Consider the following 22,433-nt stretch of genomic DNA (forward strand, 5'->3'; position numbering starts at 1 on the left):
ATTCATCGGCTAAGATTATGGTTTGGTGGTCGTTTTCCGCCTTAAATAAACTAACGAAAGTGTTATGTTCATGAAGAAGTTCCCTGGCGGCAACAATGATCCGGATCTATAGTGAATTTGCCCTAGAAACTGTATCTTATAGTTAGTGGCTATTTCAAAATGGATGCGTATACTCTGCCATGAACATTTTCAGTAAATTCAATTTTTCTCCATGAATATGTGATTGATTTCATACATTTTCGTAATTGCTTTCTTGATATGCTGCCGATGCTCAATCCAAAATCGACTGAAATTCCGCAGAGATTGCGCAGTCATACACATACATAGATATGTATGTATGTACAGCAGCAACATCTTTTGACGTAAATGGCATGTTTACATTTAAAATCAATACAAATGGCGCTTTATAAAATCGAATTTTTATATTCACTTTACAGATAAAAGCAGACACTGGACTAAAGAAAATTATTGCGTTAATTACATATGTATGTAAATAAAAAATAAAACACAAATAAATTAAAATACATTTAATTTTGATTATTTTTTGCAGTTTCTTTTCTGTTATACGTGTGTATATATAATCATATTATTTAATATAAGTATATTGAATATAGCATACGCTTACATATACATATCTACACAATCACGTATATTCTATGTTTTCATTTTATGTTAATAACGTAAAAAGAACTAAAATAGTGTAAATTAAAAAAATGTATATATATTTATATATATGTGTGTGTGTGTGTGTGTTTTCGTTTTTCGCTACTCCTTTCTCTATTAACGTTTACTGTTTATGTATATGTGTATCGAATTGCATATGATTATAAGAAATTCATTGTTTTAACAGAAACAAAATGTGAAACTATGTAGTATTTAACTTGAAATTATAATTTATAACAAACTAATTCGTAGCGAAACTGCTGGGCTTTAAACTGCAAACGAACAAATCGGTATGCTTATAAAGAATAAAGGCATTTCTTGATGTGGTAAATATTTGTGTTCACATAAAAACAAATTGCCATCGCCTTTGCCGACATGAGGACGCAACTGTTTAATTTGATTAGCGTCCTCCTTCGCTCTGCTGCTGCTGCCATTACCATGCGTGCTGCAGCTCAAACATGTCGAACTCAAGTGATGAGTAATGTCACATAGCTTATCATGCGGTGATTTTTCAAATCAGCGCCAAGAAGCTTTTCCTACAGCTGACATGCAACAAAAGCTCAAGTACACTTAAAGTATTGCAGTAGTGGCTTGATCGTTCTTCCATTTTCTTTGCAATATGTTTGAAGTTCTTTTTTATTTAAATGGACTTGTATTCTAATTTTTTTAGTTCTATTTTTTTATTTATCATTAAATATTTAGTTATAATTACTAGTTATAATATTACTATAATTATTCATTACTTTTTGTGTAGATTTTTTTCCTTTTGTATTATTTTTTTTTCATCATTTATTTAATATTTTATCCTTTCTATCTTGTTTGCATCCTCTATTGTTGTTGCCGTTACTTCAAAGTATTTTAATCTTTTATTTATTCTAAGCTGTTTCAACTGTTAACCGCACGCTTGGTTCTCCCATACACAGCTGCTGCTGATGCTGCTGCAACTCGCCGCTTCTTTCTGCCTGTCGTCTACACTAGCGATCTGTTTTTTTTTTATTATTGTATTTTCATTATTGCTAGTAGTTGTAAATATTAGTGTAGAGTTGCCAATTGCTATGGATTCTTGTTTTTATTTATTGTGTGTTGCATGGGAGTTTATGGGCATATGGATAATAATTTCTCCATATAAATGTGGTTATGTAGATTTTTTTAGCAATAATTCCTCTTTTTTTTAATACAAATTTGATATTGGCTAAAGGTCATCAGACATAAATGAGTTTTGCGATTTTGATTCTTCTATTCGACGAATCTGCTGGCGAAGATACATAATCCTGCAATGGAAGAGAAAAAACAATAATAATGAAAGTTGAGGCATGTGAAAGAAAGTAGAAAACACAAAGGAAAATGCGAGAAATTTCAAGACTTGACGTGTCTGAAAGGCAGCAATTCGAAAAGGGTTTAAAAATTTACAGGAACTTTATTTACAACATTTTTTTTTTACCAGCACAGAGTAGACCTGTAAATAAAATTCAACAAAACTTCAGAAATAGGCTAAGAGCGGATCGCAAGGCCGCTTCCGGACGACTCTAAAAGAACAAGTTGTAACAGATTAGTATATAGGACCGATTCCAAACAGCTGAAAGCATCAGAAGTTGTTTCGGCGATCTAACCCCGTTTAGGTCGGCGAAATTTGTCAGACCTTGTTCGTCCATAGTGCTACATCTGCTACTTCTTCTTCTCAGGGCTGACATCGAGTCAAACCCTGGGCCAGAAACTTACACCTGCTATGTATGCCAGAGACGACTACACCACAACTACACCTCAATCAAGTGCAATGCTTGCAATGGGTGGAGTCACCTTACGAGTCTGCGCAGGCCTACGGACAAACCGTCAGTGGACCAACACGGCAAATCTCGTCCGACAACAATCAATTGCAACACCTGCCTTGGCTTGTGCCACTTTAGGGCATGCAAGTTCGCAATCCCTAGCTGCGACGCCATCATACATCCTCCACCCCCCGCATAACAACACGTCTCCCGAACCACACGAAGCTCATTCAATTTAACTGTAACGGACTTCAGAGCAAGATCGAGGATATAACCGTTTTCATTGGAAGGCATGGAATATTGATAGCTGCGGTCCAAGAGACGAAGTTGCACAGCAATTCAACATTGTTGACTTGCGTCGGATACAATGTGCACCGTCGAAATCGCGAACGAGATAACGGTGGTGGCCTAGCGTTCATCACGCACCACACCGTGCAGCATGGTCTCATCGAAGTAAACATCGACCTCAGGTATACCATCCTAGAATGTCAGGGCATTGCTATCCGGTCGGGCGACGTCGAGCTCGAAATATTTAACGTCTATATACCCCCTGTCACCAGCTGCCTGGCAGGATATCACCCTAAAATAGGTGCACCCCTCAGAGGTGAAAACCGTATGGTAGTTGGCGACTTTAATGTGCACCACGATCTTTGGCATTCAAGCCTGTCAAACGATCGTAGGGGAACTGACTTGGCTGAGCAGATAGACGATTCGACATTCTGCACAATGAACGACGACGCACCCACCAGGATTAGGGGCAGCTGCTGCAGCTCGCCAGACATAACAATAGTCAGCGCTGGTCTGATAAACAGCATATCAGGGCGAGCTATGCTGACGCTTCGTACCGGCAGGATGCATTACGGACCCACGTCCAAATTTCCCTGCCAAAGCGGCTGTTCTAGCCGATGAGCGTGACAAGCTCCGTCAGGCCGATCCCGGAAATCCCCGCATCAGCCGTATCAGAGATCTCAATACGGAGATTCGGCAGCTTGTGAACGTACATAAGCGAAAAAAGTGGGAAGATCATCTGAAGACTTTCAACTTCACTTCTGGTTTAAGCTTTGGTCAACCGTGATGTCACTGTCCAATCCGACGAAGCGCGACGACAGTCTCGAAATATCTTTCGCCGACCGCGCTTCGTCGGACCCGGAGCGATGCGCGAGCTACTTTAGCCGGCAGTTTATACTCCGGTGGACAAAGCCAAGCGTTGAGGGACCAGAAGGCTGCACAAACTGCCAACAACAAGTGCGCCGCTTGTTTTCACCAGCGGTGAAGATCAGGTAGCTATCGGGAAGGCGAAAGCCCCCAAAGCTATGGGACCCGACGGAATATGCATGTTGATGCTGAAAAATGTGGGTCCTGCGGAAGTAGACTATTTAGCCAAGGTTCTCAACCTGTCAATGGCCACTCTGATGGGGAGAGTGGTCCCACTGCTTAAACTAGGGAAACCAGTCAACAAAGGCGAGTCTCATCATCCGATAACAGTCTTTCCCCCGGTAGCGAAGACCCTAGAGGCCTCCCACAGAGACTCAAACGGAGGTCAGCGAATTGTCTGACTGGTCGACACTCGTCAGTATTGTTTAGAGATAAATCGAGCAAACCTAGAAGAATAAAAATATGGGTTCCACAGGGTGGTATCCTTTCCCTATTACTGTTTAACTTTTATATTTCCAAGCTCCTTTAACCACCAGAAGGAGTCTCGATTGTCTCTTACGCTGACGATTCTTCGATATTGACGTCTGGGAATGGAATTGATGACTTGTGCGCGAAAGTAAACGGGTATCTCTCCGCTCTTTCCCGCTTCTTCACTACTAGGAGCCTAACCTTCCCCCAAAATCCTCTGCGACCTTATTTACCACCTGGACGAAGGAGGTCATACTACCGCTAGGTATTCACGTCGATGACACTCCAATTCCGACGGTGAATAACCCTAAAATACTGGGAGTAACATTCGACAGTGTCTCCTTATCAGCGCACACAACCGCAATTGTCAACAAAGTACAGAGCCGCACCAAGGTCCTCAAGTCGCTAGCCGGCAGTACCTGGGGCAAAAACAAAGAAACGTTGCTGGCAACATACAAGGCAATAGGCCGGTCGGTTTTAAATTACGCAGCACCAGTGTGATCGGGGGGGACCAGTAGGATGCAGCGGATGAAGCTTAAGACTATACAAAACACGGCACTACGGACAGCGACCGGATGCCTTCTGATGTCGCCAGAACAACACCTTCCCGAAAATGCTCCCCATAGAGGAGCACAACACAATGCTCTGCAAGCAATTCCTAGTACGCAGCCACAGACGTGGACACCCGAACAGACACCTTCTTGCAGAGGAGCCCTCGCTAATGCATGTCAGAAGACATCTTTACGAACTGTTGGACGAATTTCAGAGGTTCATAAAGCAACCTCTGGATCCATAAGCTTATCGATAGGCCCTGAGCGGCATTCATAGGGAGTCAGTCTCAAGTTACGTGAACTCCGTTCCGTCAATGCCGTTCTGCGCACACAACCACCGGACATAGACTAGAAGGAGCTTCGTCTGGCTACTGCAGCAGGTTGAAATCATACTTGAGCAGATTAGATGCAGAAGTGCCAAACGAATGTCCGGCATGCGGAGAGACACCCCATGACTCGAAACGTCTCTTCGCATGCCCGGAAAACCCAAAGCAAGTAACACATCTGTCCCTGTGGACAGACCCTATAGAGGCTTCACGCTTATTGGGTCTTCCTTTAGCTGACCTTGACGACAGCGACTGAGATACTAACCGATCATGGCGGGGTTGTTGTAGCCGCTACAACAACAACAAAAGGAGTGAACAACAATCAATGGGGCTTAAAAGCTGCCGAGACAGTATTTAAATTAACCACAAAAAAACAATTCGTTTTAACAGTGAAGCAAACCTACGTCTTGTAGGCTCAGCTATTCAATATCAGTGATTTTGGTGCAAATTTTAAGTATGTAGTAGTAAATTGTTTGTTGGTGTTATTTAGCTATGGAACCTTCATCCTCAGGTATTCAACTATGTTTGAATAATGATTTTTTCTACATTATATAAAAAGTTTTAACTAGCAAAAACAAATTGAGTTATATAGCCAAAAAATATGAAATTTAATATAATTTAATATTAAATATTTTGGTTGCCAAGACGCGAATGCCCTGACTGTTTGTTTGATGACAGGAGATACTTCGGCTTGTCCTCGTTTACCACCATTCGCTTTGCTTCCTTATCAATCTTGGAAAAGGCAGAAAACCTTCGCGGTTTTTGTTACCGATGTTATCGGCATACGCCAGCAATTGCACGCTCTTGTAGTAAATTGTTCCTAAACGGTTCAGTTCTATTTCACATGAACAAATCGTCGCCTGGGTAAAAGATTATCGTAAGCGCCATTTTGACGATTTTTAGTTCTATGTAGATGCTGTTATGTATTTTGAAATAAGTTCTTTCGATTGGTGTTATCTGTTTTTAGGTATTTCCTTTAGTTTCCGAGATATTGACTACAATTTTTTCGATAATTTAGTAATTCGAAATAGTGCCAGCTGGGAGAAACTGTGAGGTAAAAATTTATTGTTCTTTTTATTGACACACTGCCTGTAAAATTAATTCAATTTTAAATTTTTTTTGTATGGGTGAAGGAGAGCAATGTTATGTGCAGTGGTTGAAAGATTAATAGGGAAACGACATTTTAACAAATTTTGCCTATTTTTCTTTTGTTTATTTAATATTTCTTTTTTTTTATAAAAATATGGCTCATTATCTAACAAAAACCGTATAAATTCATACTTCAAACTTTGTGCAAATATTATAAAAATTCTGCGAAATTCCACCAACATTTACGACTTTTTAATGAGATTTTACAGAATTCTTTTAAGTGCCCAGATTTATAGCCCATTAAATTTTAGTATAATAAAGCTCAAATTTTAAGTTTCTAAATTGCGTTGATTTTTGATAATTTTCTTTCTGAATGTACTTTTTGCCATACAAAAAAAAAAAGTGTGAAACATGCTTTGTATGGAAGAAAATTCTGATTGAAAAATAACTTTCCAAGTGGGTTTTTAATCTCCGAAAAACGATATCTCATTTTTTTCACCATTAGCTTCTTATTTCACACAAATTCGCCAACAAATGTGTCAAATGGCAATGCCCGACATCATATTCCGCACAAAATAATACTGTTCACGCAGAACAAACCCCGACTTCATAGAAAACAAAGTCATTGAAGATCTATACACCTAGAAAGCATTATATTTCCAGTATGTATAATCATTTAGATATCATGCAAGAGATATAGTATATACAGTTATCCCCAATATAATAGGAATGCGATATTTTGACCAGTTTTGGCTATTGGCCTTTTATTTACTTAATGTTTATTATTTTTTTTTTTATAAAAGTCTCGCTGGTTATACAACAAACACACCATATAAATTCAGATTTCAAACTTTGTACAAGAATTATGTATAAAAATTTCGCAAATTTGCACCTAAATTTCAAACTTTTTTATCAGGATCTTTAGAAACAATCTTGGTATGCAGTTGTGTAGCCAATTAATTCCAATGAAATCAAGTTCCAAGCTGCTAAAAAATTCCGTTGATTTTTGGTAATTTTTTTGATCCATATAAAAGAAATGGTCGAACATACTTTACATGGAAAAAACGTGACTTTAAAACCCTTAACGCAAAAAAAAATTCTCAAAAATCAACGGGATTATTGAGCAACTTGAAACTTGCACCTTAATATACTAGAATTAAATGGGCTAGAAAACTGCATACCACAGCTTTTTTTTAAGATTCTGATTAAAAAGTTTGAAATTTGGGTGAAAATATGCGAATTTTTATAATTTTTATACAAAGTTTGAAATCATAATTTATTTGGTGACTGTTGTATAACCAGCTAGACTTTTATAAAAAAAAAAAAAATAAACATTAAATAAAGAAAAGACAAATAGCCAAAACTGGTCAAAATACCACACTCCTATTATTTTGGGGACAACTGTATAATATTTCATCGAATATTTTTGGCCATATACGTTTTCCTGTACACGTGTTTTGCTCAAAATATTTGCAATAAAATGATTATCTTGAACTACAAAAAAACTTGAGAAAACTGAACATTTTTAAAGGAATAATGGTAGTATTTCCTCAACGTTTTTGGGCCTTGTGAGATTTTGGACACTCTTTCCAGTTTAAGAGAATTCCTTTATTTATTTCTTCAAAGTTTAAATATTTTTTCATACTCACTTTTGTTCTTGTAGTGTTGCTGTGATTTCAGTTATTCTAACTAAGCTTCTAGCACATTTTAACTCTGCCGATACTTTCGTACATTGTAAATCGCCATACAAATGCGTCTCTTCAGAACACTTTTGCGCCTATAAACAAACATCGAAAATTTTACATATATATGAAAATAAGATAAGCAGCGACTGATTTATAAACTTGCTGAACCCACTTGAATTACCTGTTTTTCCAGTATATCAGCTTGCCAATTGGTGACATGTGTAATTAAATCAGCCCTAAAATACTTTGCTAATTTCGGTGAAATTTCTGGACCCTGTGAACGGCCGGCCTGTACAGATGACGCCACACAACCTTGCAGCGTGCTCAACGACGCGGACGATGTGTTTTCCACTGTGGTCCACATAGAATGTATTGCCAAATTAGAATATGTTTTGATAATAACAATTTAAAAAGACATTGCACTTACACTTCCGCTGTTGTTGTTCCATAGCAGCAACATTTAGGTCCATTTCTTGCGTTGGCGTCGGTGGTCCCTCACCAGGCAGAATACCAATAACTCCACTACCGCCAGCATTTATGCTGACATTCGCTAAACTAGATGAGGAACAGAGGCCACTGTTGTTGCTGCTGCCAATCGAATTCATGCCACTGCTGCCCTCGACAGTCTTTAAACCGTATGGTGCGTTACAAGCAGCATATGCGCCAGCATTTACGCCGCCGCAACTGCCCACATTGTTATTGTGCCCAGATACAGGAACAACACCACCGCTACCACCAACACTTGTTATAGGACTTTTTGTGTAGCCCATCGGCGACATGCCGTGTGAATGGGCTAGATTGTAGTGTGGCGAGTTCACTGAATTATCCCTGCGTGTTAAGCAAACATTTTCGTTAAGGTTCTTTAATTTTATTTTTTTTATTATTATTTATTATTCACCTTAGAACTATCACCGCTGATGAGGTCGCATTCATCGCGTGGTTGTTGCCATCAATGGAAGTACCGGCATTGGCCATCATATGCAACGCCTCGTTGCCACCCATACCATGTTGTGCCATTTGATGGTGGTGATGCAACGCCGCCTGTTGATGCTGCTGTCGCATCAACAACGCTGCCTTCTGCTGCGAATTCAACATCATTTCTTGTTGCTCTTTTGAACCCATTTTCGGCGGACCGGGTGCATTCGAGTTCAAGTGATGATCCACCTGAATAATGTAATTTTTTCCAATAAACATCATACATTTTTAAATTAATAATTTTAATTAATTTAAATTCAATTGTAACTCACGTTGGGCGATGATGCCGATACTAGATGCGCTTGCTGTTGCATCATTGCCACTGGATCCATTTTTCGATGATTACTATTATTTTGTGTTTGCATAACACCAGCAACCATCACTGGTAGGCCCGCATTAGAGGGCACGGAGGCGAGTCCGGTGGCGGGCAGCATTGTTGCCCCGCCCACCACAACGCCCGAGCCATGCCCTGACGCGGATGATGCGGAGAAATGCATTGATGCAGCAGCTGCATTGGCCGCTGCAGCAGAAGCGGATGCGGAGGAGGAGGATGGCATAACAGTACTGGCGTTGGGATGCGATGCTAGACGTGGTAATGCATTCGGCAGGCCAACAGTGGATGTTGGAATTGATGATAGGTCATTGTGCTGTGCATTAACCAGACCATGAACAGAAGGCGCACCGGTAATCGGGTAGCTAGCCTCCGATGTTGGCGTCGAGTCGCCTGGACTAATGTCCATGTCAGGGTTTTCGCCTATGCGACCTTTAAGAGAATACGATATGTATATAAAAAGGATAATAATAAAAGTAATCTCAATAAATTTACCATCCAAACGTCTTCGGTGACTTGGAGGTCCAGCATCATTTTCATAATTCCACCTCAGTCGTGAATTTCCCCGAGAACTGGAATGTTTCGCGTAAGCTAAATGGTTGACCGTTGTAATAAAAAAATATGTAAGTGTTTTTATGATATTTTACTGTATATTTTTAATATTTATACGTTAGATTTTAAATGCAGACGCATAAATTTTAAATTTAGACGTTTATTTAATTTTATTAAAAATTTTTTTATTTATAACGTATATACTGAGAATATATTTTATAAGAAATAGAAATAATTTGAGTTAACTTTTGATTTTTGCTTTTTAGGCAAGAAATACAGACCATTTTAAACTTTTTAATTTATGGTTCAAAAATGAAATGCTGAATTTGCCTAATATTTTTTAAGTAGAAAACAACCGGTAATTTTGTAGGCATTTGAGCATGTCATCAATCGGTGTGCAGTGATAAACCTACATAGAGACTACCGTAATGAGACAATCCAGATCCTTAGCGGCAGCCAGGCAGCACTTAAGGTGCTATTATCCTTCCGAGATCAAATCATCCTTAGTCTTTGAGTGCGTTGAGAGACTCACCGCCCTTGCTGAATATATTGAAAGGTTCAATAAGTAGGAGCGAACAACACTAGCATAGTACAATAGGACTACGCATACTGCTGGGTATAACCTAAAAAGACACAAACAACTAATTGACCTCCCCAAGCATAAACTTGAAGTGTTACAGGCATTCTCACTAGGCTAAGAAATCTGGGAATCTCGGCGAATGACCTCTGTCGTTCTTTGACGCGACTTTGGGACACCATTGCACCTGCTCCTTAAGTGTGATGCCGTATCGAGGCAACGCGAAATAGCACAGCCTTAATGTGGCCAGAGAGAGAGCACATACAGAGCTATTGTGGGCTGTATGAAGTCAATAGGATAACAAGAAATATTGTGACGAGTGGAGGGCAATATAGACCCACTAGGTCGAGATGCATACCTCTTAAACTATCTATCCTTATTAAATTATCTATCTTAAGCAAAAGACAAAGCTGAGATTTAAATAGATTTTTGGTCCCGGAACTGAACTTCGCTAAAAAGATTTTTTTTCTGACATACACTAATGAGTTATCAACACATACATACCTGATCTGCAGAAACGATCTTCACGATCTCTATCGCGATCTTTGTCCCGGTAATCTTTTTCTCTATGTTGATCACGTGCCAGAGTTCTACAAAATAATAAAATGCCATATCTTTCATTTGATCAACATTCTACTTTCAAAATTTCCCAAGAAAACATACCGTTCTCGCTCAATCCATTCCTTTGGTTTTTCCCACTGTGAAACTTCAGTTTTGCAATTGTAATAATACATCTTTCCTAGAGCGCATGAAATAAATCAAAAAGTAATAAACATCAGTCGCATACGCACTTATAGAAAACTACCCGATAGACTTACCCGATGAACTGACATGCTCACTCCAATCGCCACAACGTGCTACACGTTCGCCGCGATCACTACGCTCACCGCCGCCACCACTTCCCCCACCACCACCGCCGCGATCGCGTTCACGATCGCCGCCGCTACTACCTCCACCGCGATCACTGCGATCTCTATCACGATCCCTATCGCGATCGCGTTCTCTATCACGATCACGTTCAGAACCACGATCACGTTTGCTGTCTCTTAAATCACCACGATCACGATCACGATCTCGTTCACGATCTGTCGAACCAGACCGTTTGTCACCACCACTGGAAGAACAAAGCTTTGCTCCGCCGCTTCCACCTCCACGTCGATCCAGCCTATCATGATTGGTGCGATGTGATTCAGAATCACGATCGTTGCCACCACCACTGCCACCGCCTCGTCTATCGCGTTTATCTAAACAAGGAAATAAATGTAAGCGAATAAAATATTTACTATATATAGTACATATATACTGTTGAAAACTACCTATGTCAGCATCTCAGAAAATGGTTCAAACACACTCACCACTCACCTCACCTGCCGATATATTCAATTTATATTGAGATAGGGTGTTTTCGAATCGACAGCTGACGTAGGGCGTTTTTGAACCAAATTCTGAAATAGGGCGTGCTTCGACCATGGCTGAGATAGCGCCTTTTCGAATTGGAAGGGCGATATTCTACTCAGTCGGCGATATAACAGCGCAACAACAATAATACACACATCACATACAAATATCTATAATTTACATGCAAAGCTATTGACAGAATCAAAATTTCTCTCTACTGAATAATGGATTTTAATCAGCCTTATCGTGAGTTTCATTTTCCCCGAACCGGTTCACTTTTCACTTTTGGTTTCCATGTATTTACTATGGGCGGATGTCAAATTTTCGGGTGAATTTTTTCCGGGTGAAACTCTGTATAAGGCAGTATATGAAAATTTGGGCAATTTATTATTTTACTTGAAACGATTTACAACATATTTGATAGTCTAAAAGCTGCTGAGAAATGAATGCTTCCAAATAGCTATCAAAATGTCCTTACATTGTAGCAAAAGCAAATGTTTATTAGTCTATGTGTAATAATAGAGAAAAAAATATGATGCACTTCTTACAGCCACCACAAACTGCCCCATCATAGTTAGTATCAACCATAACTTTGCACATCCGTAAAACGTACATTCATCAACACGGAAAAGGACAACTGGATGGTGCGCCCTGGGTCCTAACCCCCTAACGTGCGTGATCGCATCCGACAGACTCAGGTAAAATGGGATGAGCATCCTTAAATCTGTAATCTCTGCAGTGGGGTCAGAAAGGTATAGACAACGTTAAAATACTTCTCCAACTCGACCACACGGAAGGACTACGTACATATGTAACTATTAGCTTTGGCAACACGTCGTCATCGGGTCCATGGAAGTAAGCGCGCTTATTCACCAGGCAGTTTATTGTGCATACAGAAAGGAAGAGCGTCGCACCGTGTTAAAGGCTGCTAATAACAGCGCAAAATGTTCTAAAGCACGAAATCTTGAAGCAGATGCTGAAGAAACTAGGTCGCTCGAAAGGCGAGCGCCTCACCGCAGCGTACAGCGCTTCACTGTCCTCGCTGATAATGCCAGAAATTTGAATAGTACTCCTGTTCCCAGTGGCAAAGATCGTGCCCATCGCAGACCACCCACACGAATTTCGTAAGCACTGATTACTCAATTTTACCAAACATGCTGGTTGATTTTAACATAATCATTCCAGGTAAACGGTACCAAAACTACATTTAGTTGCCACTTACAAAGTATTCTAACCTAATATTTTTATATGCCCTTAAGATTCGTATGTCGTGTGCAAGTCTCTATACATATTTCTTTTAGCCACTCACCTGTTGAATATTTCTCCTTTTTATACACATCGCGATCTCGATCCCTCATTTTTTGCATATAACTGAAACGATCACTACCGCGATGATCACGATCGCGTATATCGTGCGAACCGTGTCCCCTTGACGATGGCGAATCTATTTCAGGCGATTGTGAACGATACGAAGCGCTGTTACCATTATTCATAGTAGTTTGCGATAATCTTTGCGAAACTGAAAACGAGAAAATTTCAAAATCAAGTTATTACGAAATTCTTTTGTACTCTTAAATGGCATAAATGATATATGTAACTGTGCTCACCATTGTTCAATGGACCACCACCAGATGGTGACAGATCGCGATCGCGATAGTTGGATGACCGATCGCGTTCATAATCACGCTTTGAATTGTACTTGGAACTCTGTAAGGCACAAATATATAAATAAAACCAATATAAAACAAATTGCGTGAAAATCTGAAAGCACGAAATGAGGTGCTGATATACTATCAAATGCAGGGAAAAACAAAATACACAAAACACCAAGAAAATTAGTTGCCACATTTGGGGGAATGGCCAATGAATGTGAAATGTAAATAGCCAATAGAGATAAATAATTTAGAATTTGCGTTACATATAAAAAAAGTTTCGTTTTTCGTTTAGTACATTTTTTTGCATCTTTTTGTTTTTTTTATAATTTTTGAATTTTTAGCGATGATTCATGATAACAGTTGGCCAACATTAAACTGGGAATAAAAAGTATGAATCTGCAGCAGTGTGAGATACACTTAGCGGCAGGACATGCGGCGAGTGGGTTTTAATTTAAAGGTTATTCCGTTTCGTAACACCTTTCGCAGTCAGTGTCGTGCCGCCAAGTGTTCATACGAGCTTTGCATTTTTGTTTTTTTTTTTTAGTAGTTAGCTTGTGTAAGAAAAAAAGAGTTGTGTTCAAGTTATCTACAGTAGTTGTGTTGGTGCCATGTGACGCTACTGTGCATACGTTTTTCATATGGACAAGCGCATGCGCAGCGTACGCCCACGACCGGCGCGCTTCTACTTACATCATCTATGCGACACAGACCGACAGCAGCACTTTTGTTACAGCCGGGTGCCAATGGTAAGTCTATTGCGATACTATTTGTGGTAGTCATAAACAGTGGAATCGCGCGAGTGTACTAAATAGAACGCTTCACGAATCGCAGGAAGCGTCTCGCTGAGCAGACACTAAGTTGATAGTGTTTTGTGCACGCACTCACACTCGTGTTTTTTTTTTTAATTTTTCTAAGCGTTGATGCAACAATGCAGATGCGTTGGAATTTCTTTCTAAGTACAATTTTTTTCAAGCTTTTGTAGGTGCACTTTGAAATGATGTTAACGATTTGTGTTTAAGTATTGGTGTAGTATTATTTAAATCATGTTTTTTTTTTAATTTTCTTATTTTCTTATTATTATTTTTTTTCTTTTGTTAATGTTTTACTTGACTAACGCGAAGCGAAATGAGTTGCCTTGAGTAGATGGAACACACAATGTGAGAGGTTATTTGTCGGTTTGTTATGTTGTAGGATTTGTAGATGTTACTAACTTACAATTGCTTGCATTGCTTGTTTTAGACATTTTTTTTGGCGTTTTCGACGCGAAAACTTTCAGCTATTTTTTCATTAGTTTTTAACTTAGTTATGTTATCCTCGGTTATGGGTTGTAAGTGCTTGGTATGTTTTGTTAGTGACTACAACGAAGGAGAGCTTTCAAAATTGTATGCTGAGATGGTTCGCTGGTTGGTTGATGTAGTTAACGAGAAGACCGATGCAGTTTGCACATGTTTGCAGTTGGAGAAGAAATTATTAAAAACAAATTGTTGAAAAATGCGCACATACAATGAATAACGAAACACAAGCAGGTCATAGAGAAATGTGAAGGTTTTTGTTTTTATTATTTAAATATCAAGCAAACAGAAAGTTGGCTATAAAACTTAATCATTATAATTTTAGCAAAGGAAGAGTTTGCTTTTAGCAAGAAATACTAGTTTTGAAAAGACATTATTAGAATTAGAAAAAAATCAAAATTAAAGTTATGCATGTATACAAAAAATAAGTTTATTTGACATACATACTTATGTACATATACAGTCAGCAGCAAAAATATGCTTAACCTTACGTTTTGACGATTTTATTTATTTATATTTTCCATTATATTATATGTTCATTCAACAGCAAAATCCACTAGAATTATTTTTTTTAATTTCATACAGAACTCGGGGAAAATGCTAAATATTTATTATCAAGAAATATTGCATCGAAATTTTCAATTTTTCAATTCGATTTTTTTGCAATATGCAGTATGCAGTTTTATAGCCCATTAAAGGTTAGTATAATAAAGTGCGAGTTTGAAGTCGCCAAAAGTTTTCGAGAATTTTTTGCCGAGGGTATTGCGCATTTTCTTCCATATAACGCACGAACAAAATCATTTTTATATGAAAGAAGGTACGCAATAAATTCTTAAAATTCAACGGTAATTTTTAGCGAAGTGAAACTTGCACTTTAATATACTAACTTTATTTTCGAGAACACTGCTGTACATCATTTAAAGGGTATGTTAATCCTCTTTTCAAAAACACTTTCATTTTTAACAATCGGATGAAAAATAGTCGAGCCATTAATAATACGGTGTTACACTGATCATGAACTTTTTAAGGGACCTAGTACAGGTCGTAGGGCTGGTCGAGAAATTCAAGAAACTGCGTTTAAAATTTTTGTAACACCCTCAAATTTTCGGCTTATTCAAATTCTCGACTTATTATTGGTTTTTACATGACTTCCCGCACTAAACAATTTTTAGCTCGACTATTTTTAAGTTTCAATATGGCTATTTTTAAGTTTTATATGGCTTTGGAAAGACGAATATTTGGACTATTTAATAAAATAATAGGATTTGTGAGCATATTGTAAATAAGTGGAAACTAGTTTTTATTATTTGTTCCACTTTGAACTAAAGATTTTTCCATAATTACTTCCATGATATTTCGCATAAAATTTTAATCAATTGGATTTTTATAACTTTTTTATTGATTTCAATGAATGGCACCTAGTTTTACTTGGAATTAAATATTATTTTCGAAGTAATGACTAAAATAGACTATTTGCTTTCGAAATTTTGGCAAAAAATGTTGTTGAAGTGGAAAAAATAATAAAAATTGGTATAAATTTCAGATTTATTCCAAAAAATTTCGCCATATTTACAATGTGCTCACAAAACTTAGTACTATTTTTAAATGTACAAAGATTTTTCTTTCCGAAACTCTATATAAAGTTAAAATTGGTTAAAAAATAACCGAGATAGAAATCTTTTAGTGCCTAAAATCATGCAAAAATGGTTTTGTAAGAAAAAGTTGAGAATGTGAGTGTTAGAAAATTTTTGAAAACAGTTGCGTGAATTATTCAGCCAGTTCTACGACCTGTACTAGGTCGCATAAAAAGATCGTGCATTTTATTTTTTTATTTTGTAACACCGTTTAATTGATCATACCTGTCGTGAAACAGTGTTTCGACTATATGGAGGCAGGTGGAAAAAAGTCGTGGTGACACTGGGTTTAAAAAACCGGTTGGACTTAGAGAGCGAAAAGTAAATAAATACATAAATACAAAATTTCACATCATTCCTCCCTACGAACGGTACATTTCCAGAAACATACTGGAATCGGCGCGATACCGACTAATGCGTTTGCTCTGAACCCATTAAAGCAACTGTTTCTTTTTACACTGTAATCAATTCTTTAAGTGCCATGGAAAATTCAGGGCAGTGGCGAATACATACTTGGATCCACTTGTCGAATAAGGTTAAATAGACAACACCAAGAAAAAAGTAACATGATTTTTTCAAACAGCGTAATTTTCGGGGTTTCCATTTTAGCGATTTGAAAATTTTGAACGGAAAAAGCAATTTTTAAAGCATTTTCACATTATTGTAGTTTACGGCTCATTCGTAATTTATAAACAAATCAAGTAATTTTGCCACGTAAAATTTATCAACAAAGGCGAAATTCGCGAAAATTAAACCAGTTTCTAAAATTTGCTATCATAATTTTAAATTTTGTTATCAGGTTTTTTAGAAAAGTTTTGGGCATGCATTTTTATAGCCGATTCAACTTATAGCTCTTTTTGTGATAATTTTTTTTTTTCTGCGCTTCCAACAGCTGCATTTATTTGTTTCTTTCGTTATTATGTTTTTTATGGACCAATCTTAAAATAAAACTAGAAGACGTACAAAAAGAAAGCACGTACTATAATTTATATTCTTTTGAACTATTTTAAATGGGGATATGGGATATTTTTTTAGCAAAAATTTGAAAGAAATGGTTATAGGAAGAGTCGATGCTGACATAATTAAAAATCTGTGTGTCAAAGATTCGGTGGAAAAACTCGATGCAGCGCTAGTTTCTTCCTTCTGTTCATCTTCATCAGTAAAAATAACTTAAAAATATAAGAAAACGAATAAGGAAAAGTGCGCTTGATACTGAAATGCTTTCGTCGGAGCTGAGTACCGAGATTTACTGAATTAAAACGCACACCGCCTTCAAAAGAGTCACAACTCAAAATTTATAATTTTTGGCGATTAACGCGCTAAAAATGTACGCAGAGCTTTTATTTACCTTTCAGTAAAAGCTGGAGCAAATGTTTGTTATAATTAAAAAAAAAAAAAATCTAAGGTAAAGTCGCTCTTGTCCTTAAGATTATCATGTGCTAAGAAATAGTTGTTCGCATTTTCCGACAAACGTATTATTTTGAGTTGCGACTCTTTTGCAGACGGTGTGAAGAAATGTCCTCAAATTTCAGTGCCCTCATCTTTAGATCTTCGACGAGAACGTATGGGTTTTAGCACACTTTACCGCATTCTTTTTTTATATTTTTAAGTTACTTCTTTAATTAAATTGAGAAAGCATCGACATTTTGGAAACTGAAAATTCTACACAATTTGCAATTGTAAATGAGAGCCTATCTGAAAAAAAGGAGGGCATATCCGAACTCGCCGATCTACATAAATATGCCATAGATATATGAATGCCGTTTTTCGAATTTTTTTTAAGCTTGTTTTCTGCGGACCTATGGTATTCTATGGATAAATATGTCACGAAAATGAACCTAAGATAAATGTAGTTAGCCTTTTTTCTCATATAAATGCCTAATTATGATTAAGTTTCGTGTTTTCTTTTATTACGTAACAGAAAAACACCCCAAATAATTTTGACCGGTTTTACTATGCAAATAATTACTCCTTTATGCGTTGGCGAAAAGATTTACATGATTTCTTATACATTATAAACAGCGCCGGCAAAAATATGCAAAAATATATGGAAAATAAGCGCTAGAAAAAGCTCGATAAATTACCAAACTAAATTTCAAGTAAGCGTAAGTCGAATATATGCAAAACACATTAAAGATAAAAATAAGACCTTTTACAGCTGCGTGCCTTTGAAAATATTGAAAATATAACAAATATTGGCTGCATATGTAGGTCTTTGCGTGAATGGCTTCAAAATTTCAAAATTTGTTTGATGAAACACCGACAGACTAAAACATAACAAGTTCGTTGAAAATGCTAAATACCTAAAATGATTTTTGTCTAAAATACGGCCATGAATTTATATGTAAGGACTTTCAAGTATTTGAGCAGTAGGGTTAACGAATTTTTAAATATTTACTCCAAAATGATAGTTTCAATGTACCTTAAGCGAAAATTAGTTTTTCGTAAAATTTTTTGGAAAGTAGGCGTGGCCCGCCCACTTATGTCAAATATTTGTATCTCGAAAACAACTTCACCAATCATTTTACCAAATTTTATATATACATTGCACCTGACCTTAAACTTCTGAAATCGGGCAAAAACTACGCCCTCTAAAAGTATCCCTAACTTTGAGTTTTAAAAAATTATTGTTGTTTACTTATAACTCTTTAAGCATTTGAGAAAAATAGATCACACAAGAATGTTATGTTTCCTAAATGGATTTCAAATAATTTGATGTATAATTTATTTTTGTGCATTCAATTTAAAAATTTACGTTTTTTTAGCGTTGAATCGCATGGTTCAGGAGATTTGCACATATGCAAAATAAGCTTTTTCAAGCATTTGCTTAGGTTTGCCAGCCTTGATTATAAATAATCTCGTGAAAACTTAAAAAAGATATTAGATTGCAGATTAAAATGAACAAAACTTGTTTTCAAATTTCTCGTTAGAGGTAATTTATTTTAACCTAAATTTAACTTTTCGCAGCTCTGCAGCCACCCCTGTATCCGCCACTGATTCAGGGTGAGGTGTTTATCATTTATTTGGTATTTTCCTATTTTTTTTAAACTGACTTGGAAATGTATCTGCTAAAGATTATTAGTAGAAAAAGTGTAAGCACCGATGCGTCAGGTCTTGAAATTAGACACATATTGTAAAGAATTTCATGGAGCTTCCGAGCATAAAATTGGATCTTTTCGCGCGGCGTTGGAAATACATATATGTAGTTTTCCATTTTCTTAATATTTCGATTTTCAGTTTTTGCGTAATTTCGCGAAACAAGTTTTCGAACAATGTAAACATCACACCAAACATTGAGAGAAAATATAATCTACACATACATAATTTTTAAGTATAAATTTTGCTTTTCTGAGAGTGGAAAGCAGAAAACAAAAATTAAAAATTAATTAAAATTAAAATTAAATTAAATTAATTAATTCCATCACATTTAATGAGTGGCCCCATACTTTTAAGAGTTGTAGACGTTATAGTGATCCAATTTTTGCCAAATTTTATATTTGGGGATCAAATTTAATGTTTCCGCCCACAAAAGTGGAAGGCGTGGCAATTTTTCCCATATTTTATATTTAGGGTTTTCTAATAAAAGAGAGATTGCAAACTAAATTTCATCGAAATCGGATCAAATTTAATGTTTCCGCCCACAAAAGTGGAAGGCGTGGCAGTTATCCCACCTTTACCAAATTTAATAATTCCTTATTCTAAAGTAAAATTGGTTAACTACTATTTCCACCTGCCTCCATATAGCCGAAACACTGTGCGTCATTATGAAAAGATCCCTGCATCGACTTTTTAGCTAAATGCCAGGCAAACATACAGACTCCGCTGCCCGTAAAATTTCTACTTCCAGCGACTTAAAAAGGCCTTGTCTCTTTCTCAGAATTTTGGAAAAAATGTTTGCTTTCTAAATATGTACAGGTTGGAATTAAGTTATAGCGGATGAGGGAGTATTTACAATGTCAGTTTGTAGTCGAAAATATTTTTTTTCTGGAAATTGTATTGTTTACAATAACAGAGTGGCGTGTACTTTTTCTTATTGATAGAAATGCAACCTTTCCGAACTTCAAGGATTGAAGCTCCTCAGAAATCAACTGATTGCGCCTTATCAGTGTGTACATAAGAAGCAAATCGACAAACACCACGAAAGCCGGTTCTACGCACCGGAATGACTCGGGTTTTACCCGACCAAGGGCTGTTGCTTCGGCGATCTAACCCCGTTTAGGTCGGCGAAATATGTCATACGTTGTTCGTCCATAGGGATTACATCTGCTACGTACTCTTCTGCGCCACAAAACACGCGCCGCCGCCAACAACTCCAGGATCCTTCAACGGAACTCCCGAGGGTCCGTGCTGCGCTGCTCGGTCGTCAATTCCAACAGCGACGCCGCCCACTACTACAACAGGGCGGCACCTTTCACAGCAGCACACACAGCCAACGGCGGGCAGGCAACACATTTCACTTACACCCCACATAACACCTGGACGAAGGAGGTCAGACTGCAGCTGAGTATTCACGTCGATGACGAACCAATTCCGACGGTGAATAATCCGAAAATCCTCGAAATCACCTTCTACAGGCTGCTCTTCTTCTCGACGCACACAACCGCAATTGTCAATAAGGTACAGAGCCGCAACAAGGTTCTCAAGTCGCTAGCCGGCAGTACCTGGGGCAAAGAGAAAGAAACGTTGCTGGCAACATACAAGCCAATTGGCCTTCCGGTTCTAAACTACGCAGCGCCAGTGTGGTCGCCAGGGACCACAAGTAAATGAAGCTACAAACTACACAAAATTCAGCACTCCGGACAACAGCCGGATGTCTTCTATTGTCGCCAGAACATCACTTGCTTAACTATAATGCTTCCCATCAGGGAAAACAACACAATGCTTTGCAAGCAATTCTTAGTAGGGAGCCCAGACGTGGGCACCCGAACAGACAATTAAAGCAGAGGTCCATAAAGCAACCTATGGATTCGACAGCATGCCGACAGGCCATAAACGGCTTTCGCAAGTGGTCAGTATCGACCTACACTGACTTTTGACCTGTGAACGCCGTTTTGAGAGCCTTCCTCGAGAGACTCGAACAACAATAGTCCAACTTCGCTCTGGCTACTTCAGTAGGTTAAAGTCGTACCTGAGCAGACTAGATGCGGATGTGCCCGGCATGCGGAGACACCCGACGACTAGAGACATCTCTTCGCATGACCACTAAACCCCACTCAACTAATGTCCCTATGGACGGACCCTATAAAAGCTGCACCAAGTCTAAAGATTGTTGAATGTTAAAAGAAACAAATTAATCGATGGAAGAATCATGAACAAAATTTTACTAAAAAAAATTACGCAAACAAATTAGCAGCAGCTCTGGGCGTATTACCCGCTTTATCGCGGAGAAGGTGTATAGAGGGAGTACTAGAATATTTTTTTTTTTTTAATTAACATAATGCCAAAATGCTTTCGTTTTTTTTTAATGGATTCAAAGCTTAGGACGCAGTTTGTGAGCAATAATGTATCCAAATATACGAAGTTGTTAGAAAATTGTTTGTAAAGGCTGAAGTAAACGTTATTGTTGGTATTTTTTAACTTACGAAGATATGTAGTTGTTCCGCTTATTTCGGAGTTTCATCAGTCCAGGGCACTTTATATCGCTTATTTGTTAAGACTGGAACAATACTTTTACGAATGCCGGCTACAGTAGATGTAAAGATATTAAAACATTCAGAGACATCACATTCGTACAACAAGCTTTGAGAAACTAGACAAGTTTCACTATGACTATTAACATCACAAGCACTAAGAGACGATTTGAGAATGGTGCTTGACTAGGTAACATTGTCAAGGTTAAAGTCGCCAAGCACAAATAGATGATCATCACCAGCTTTATTACAAACAAGAGAGGATATATTTTCGACGAGAGCTGCGTAAAGACTATGGCTACTATTCGGTGGTATATACCAAACCAACAACGCTTATTTGCTTTTGCCCCAGGTGCTGCGGGCTAGCGAGTTGAAGACTCTGCGGCTCTGTGCGCCGAGAAAGAGAGCAGACTATCGAAGGTAACTGCGAGTATTTTGGGGTGGTTCACAGTCGGAATTGGTTCGCCGTTGACATCAATTCCTAGCTGTAGTCTGACCTTTTTCGACGAGGTAATGAAAATGGTTGCCGAGGATTTCTCAGGAGAGAGGGTTAGGCTCCTTACAATGAAGAAGCTTCGGAGCGGTAACCGTTTACTTTCGAGCACAGGTCATCAATTCCATTCCCTGCCGCTATTATCGAGCAAACGTCAGCATAAGAGACAATAGTGACTCCCTCTGGTGATTGA

The 22,433-nt window shown here is 37.9% G+C and overlaps 1 protein-coding gene across 8 annotated transcripts in view; it reads right to left on the reverse strand.

Moving 5' to 3' along the window:
* Window positions 1–22,433, reverse strand: part of LOC118733768 (WW domain-containing adapter protein with coiled-coil homolog) — a 199,080-nt gene that overhangs the window by 160,779 nt on the left and 15,868 nt on the right. For 2 of the 8 annotated variants that reach the window (XM_036463309.1, XM_036463310.1), the window contains exons 3-15: window positions 13,882–14,591; window positions 13,144–13,243; window positions 12,846–13,055; window positions 10,957–11,382; window positions 10,802–10,877; window positions 10,643–10,728; window positions 9,505–9,600; window positions 8,951–9,441; window positions 8,602–8,867; window positions 8,131–8,531; window positions 7,885–8,054; window positions 7,668–7,795; window positions 992–1,934 (exon numbers count right to left, since the gene is read on the reverse strand). The exons of 1 other annotated variant lie outside the window; for it this stretch is intronic. In XM_036463309.1, coding sequence (XP_036319202.1) covers window positions 1,856–1,934; window positions 7,668–7,795; window positions 7,885–8,054; window positions 8,131–8,531; window positions 8,602–8,867; window positions 8,951–9,441; window positions 9,505–9,600; window positions 10,643–10,728; window positions 10,802–10,877; window positions 10,957–11,382; window positions 12,846–13,055; window positions 13,144–13,243; window positions 13,882–13,971 — 2,619 coding nt within the window. In that variant the 5' untranslated portion in view covers window positions 13,972–14,591 and the 3' untranslated portion in view covers window positions 992–1,855. Of the gene's footprint in view, window positions 1–991; window positions 1,935–7,667; window positions 7,796–7,884; window positions 8,055–8,130; window positions 8,532–8,601; window positions 8,868–8,950; window positions 9,442–9,504; window positions 9,601–9,974; window positions 10,592–10,642; window positions 10,729–10,801; window positions 10,878–10,956; window positions 11,383–12,845; window positions 13,056–13,143; window positions 13,244–13,881; window positions 14,592–22,433 lie in introns of those variants that run through there. 5 more of the 8 variants (XM_036463312.1, XM_036463313.1, XM_036463311.1 and 2 more) reach the window with 4 other exon arrangements.

The sequence above is a fragment of the Rhagoletis pomonella genome, unplaced genomic scaffold, assembly GCF_013731165.1.
Source record: "Rhagoletis pomonella isolate Grant_MI unplaced genomic scaffold, Rhpom_1.0 Rhpom_scaffold_00002, whole genome shotgun sequence".
Lineage (NCBI taxonomy): Eukaryota > Metazoa > Arthropoda > Insecta > Diptera > Tephritidae > Rhagoletis > Rhagoletis pomonella.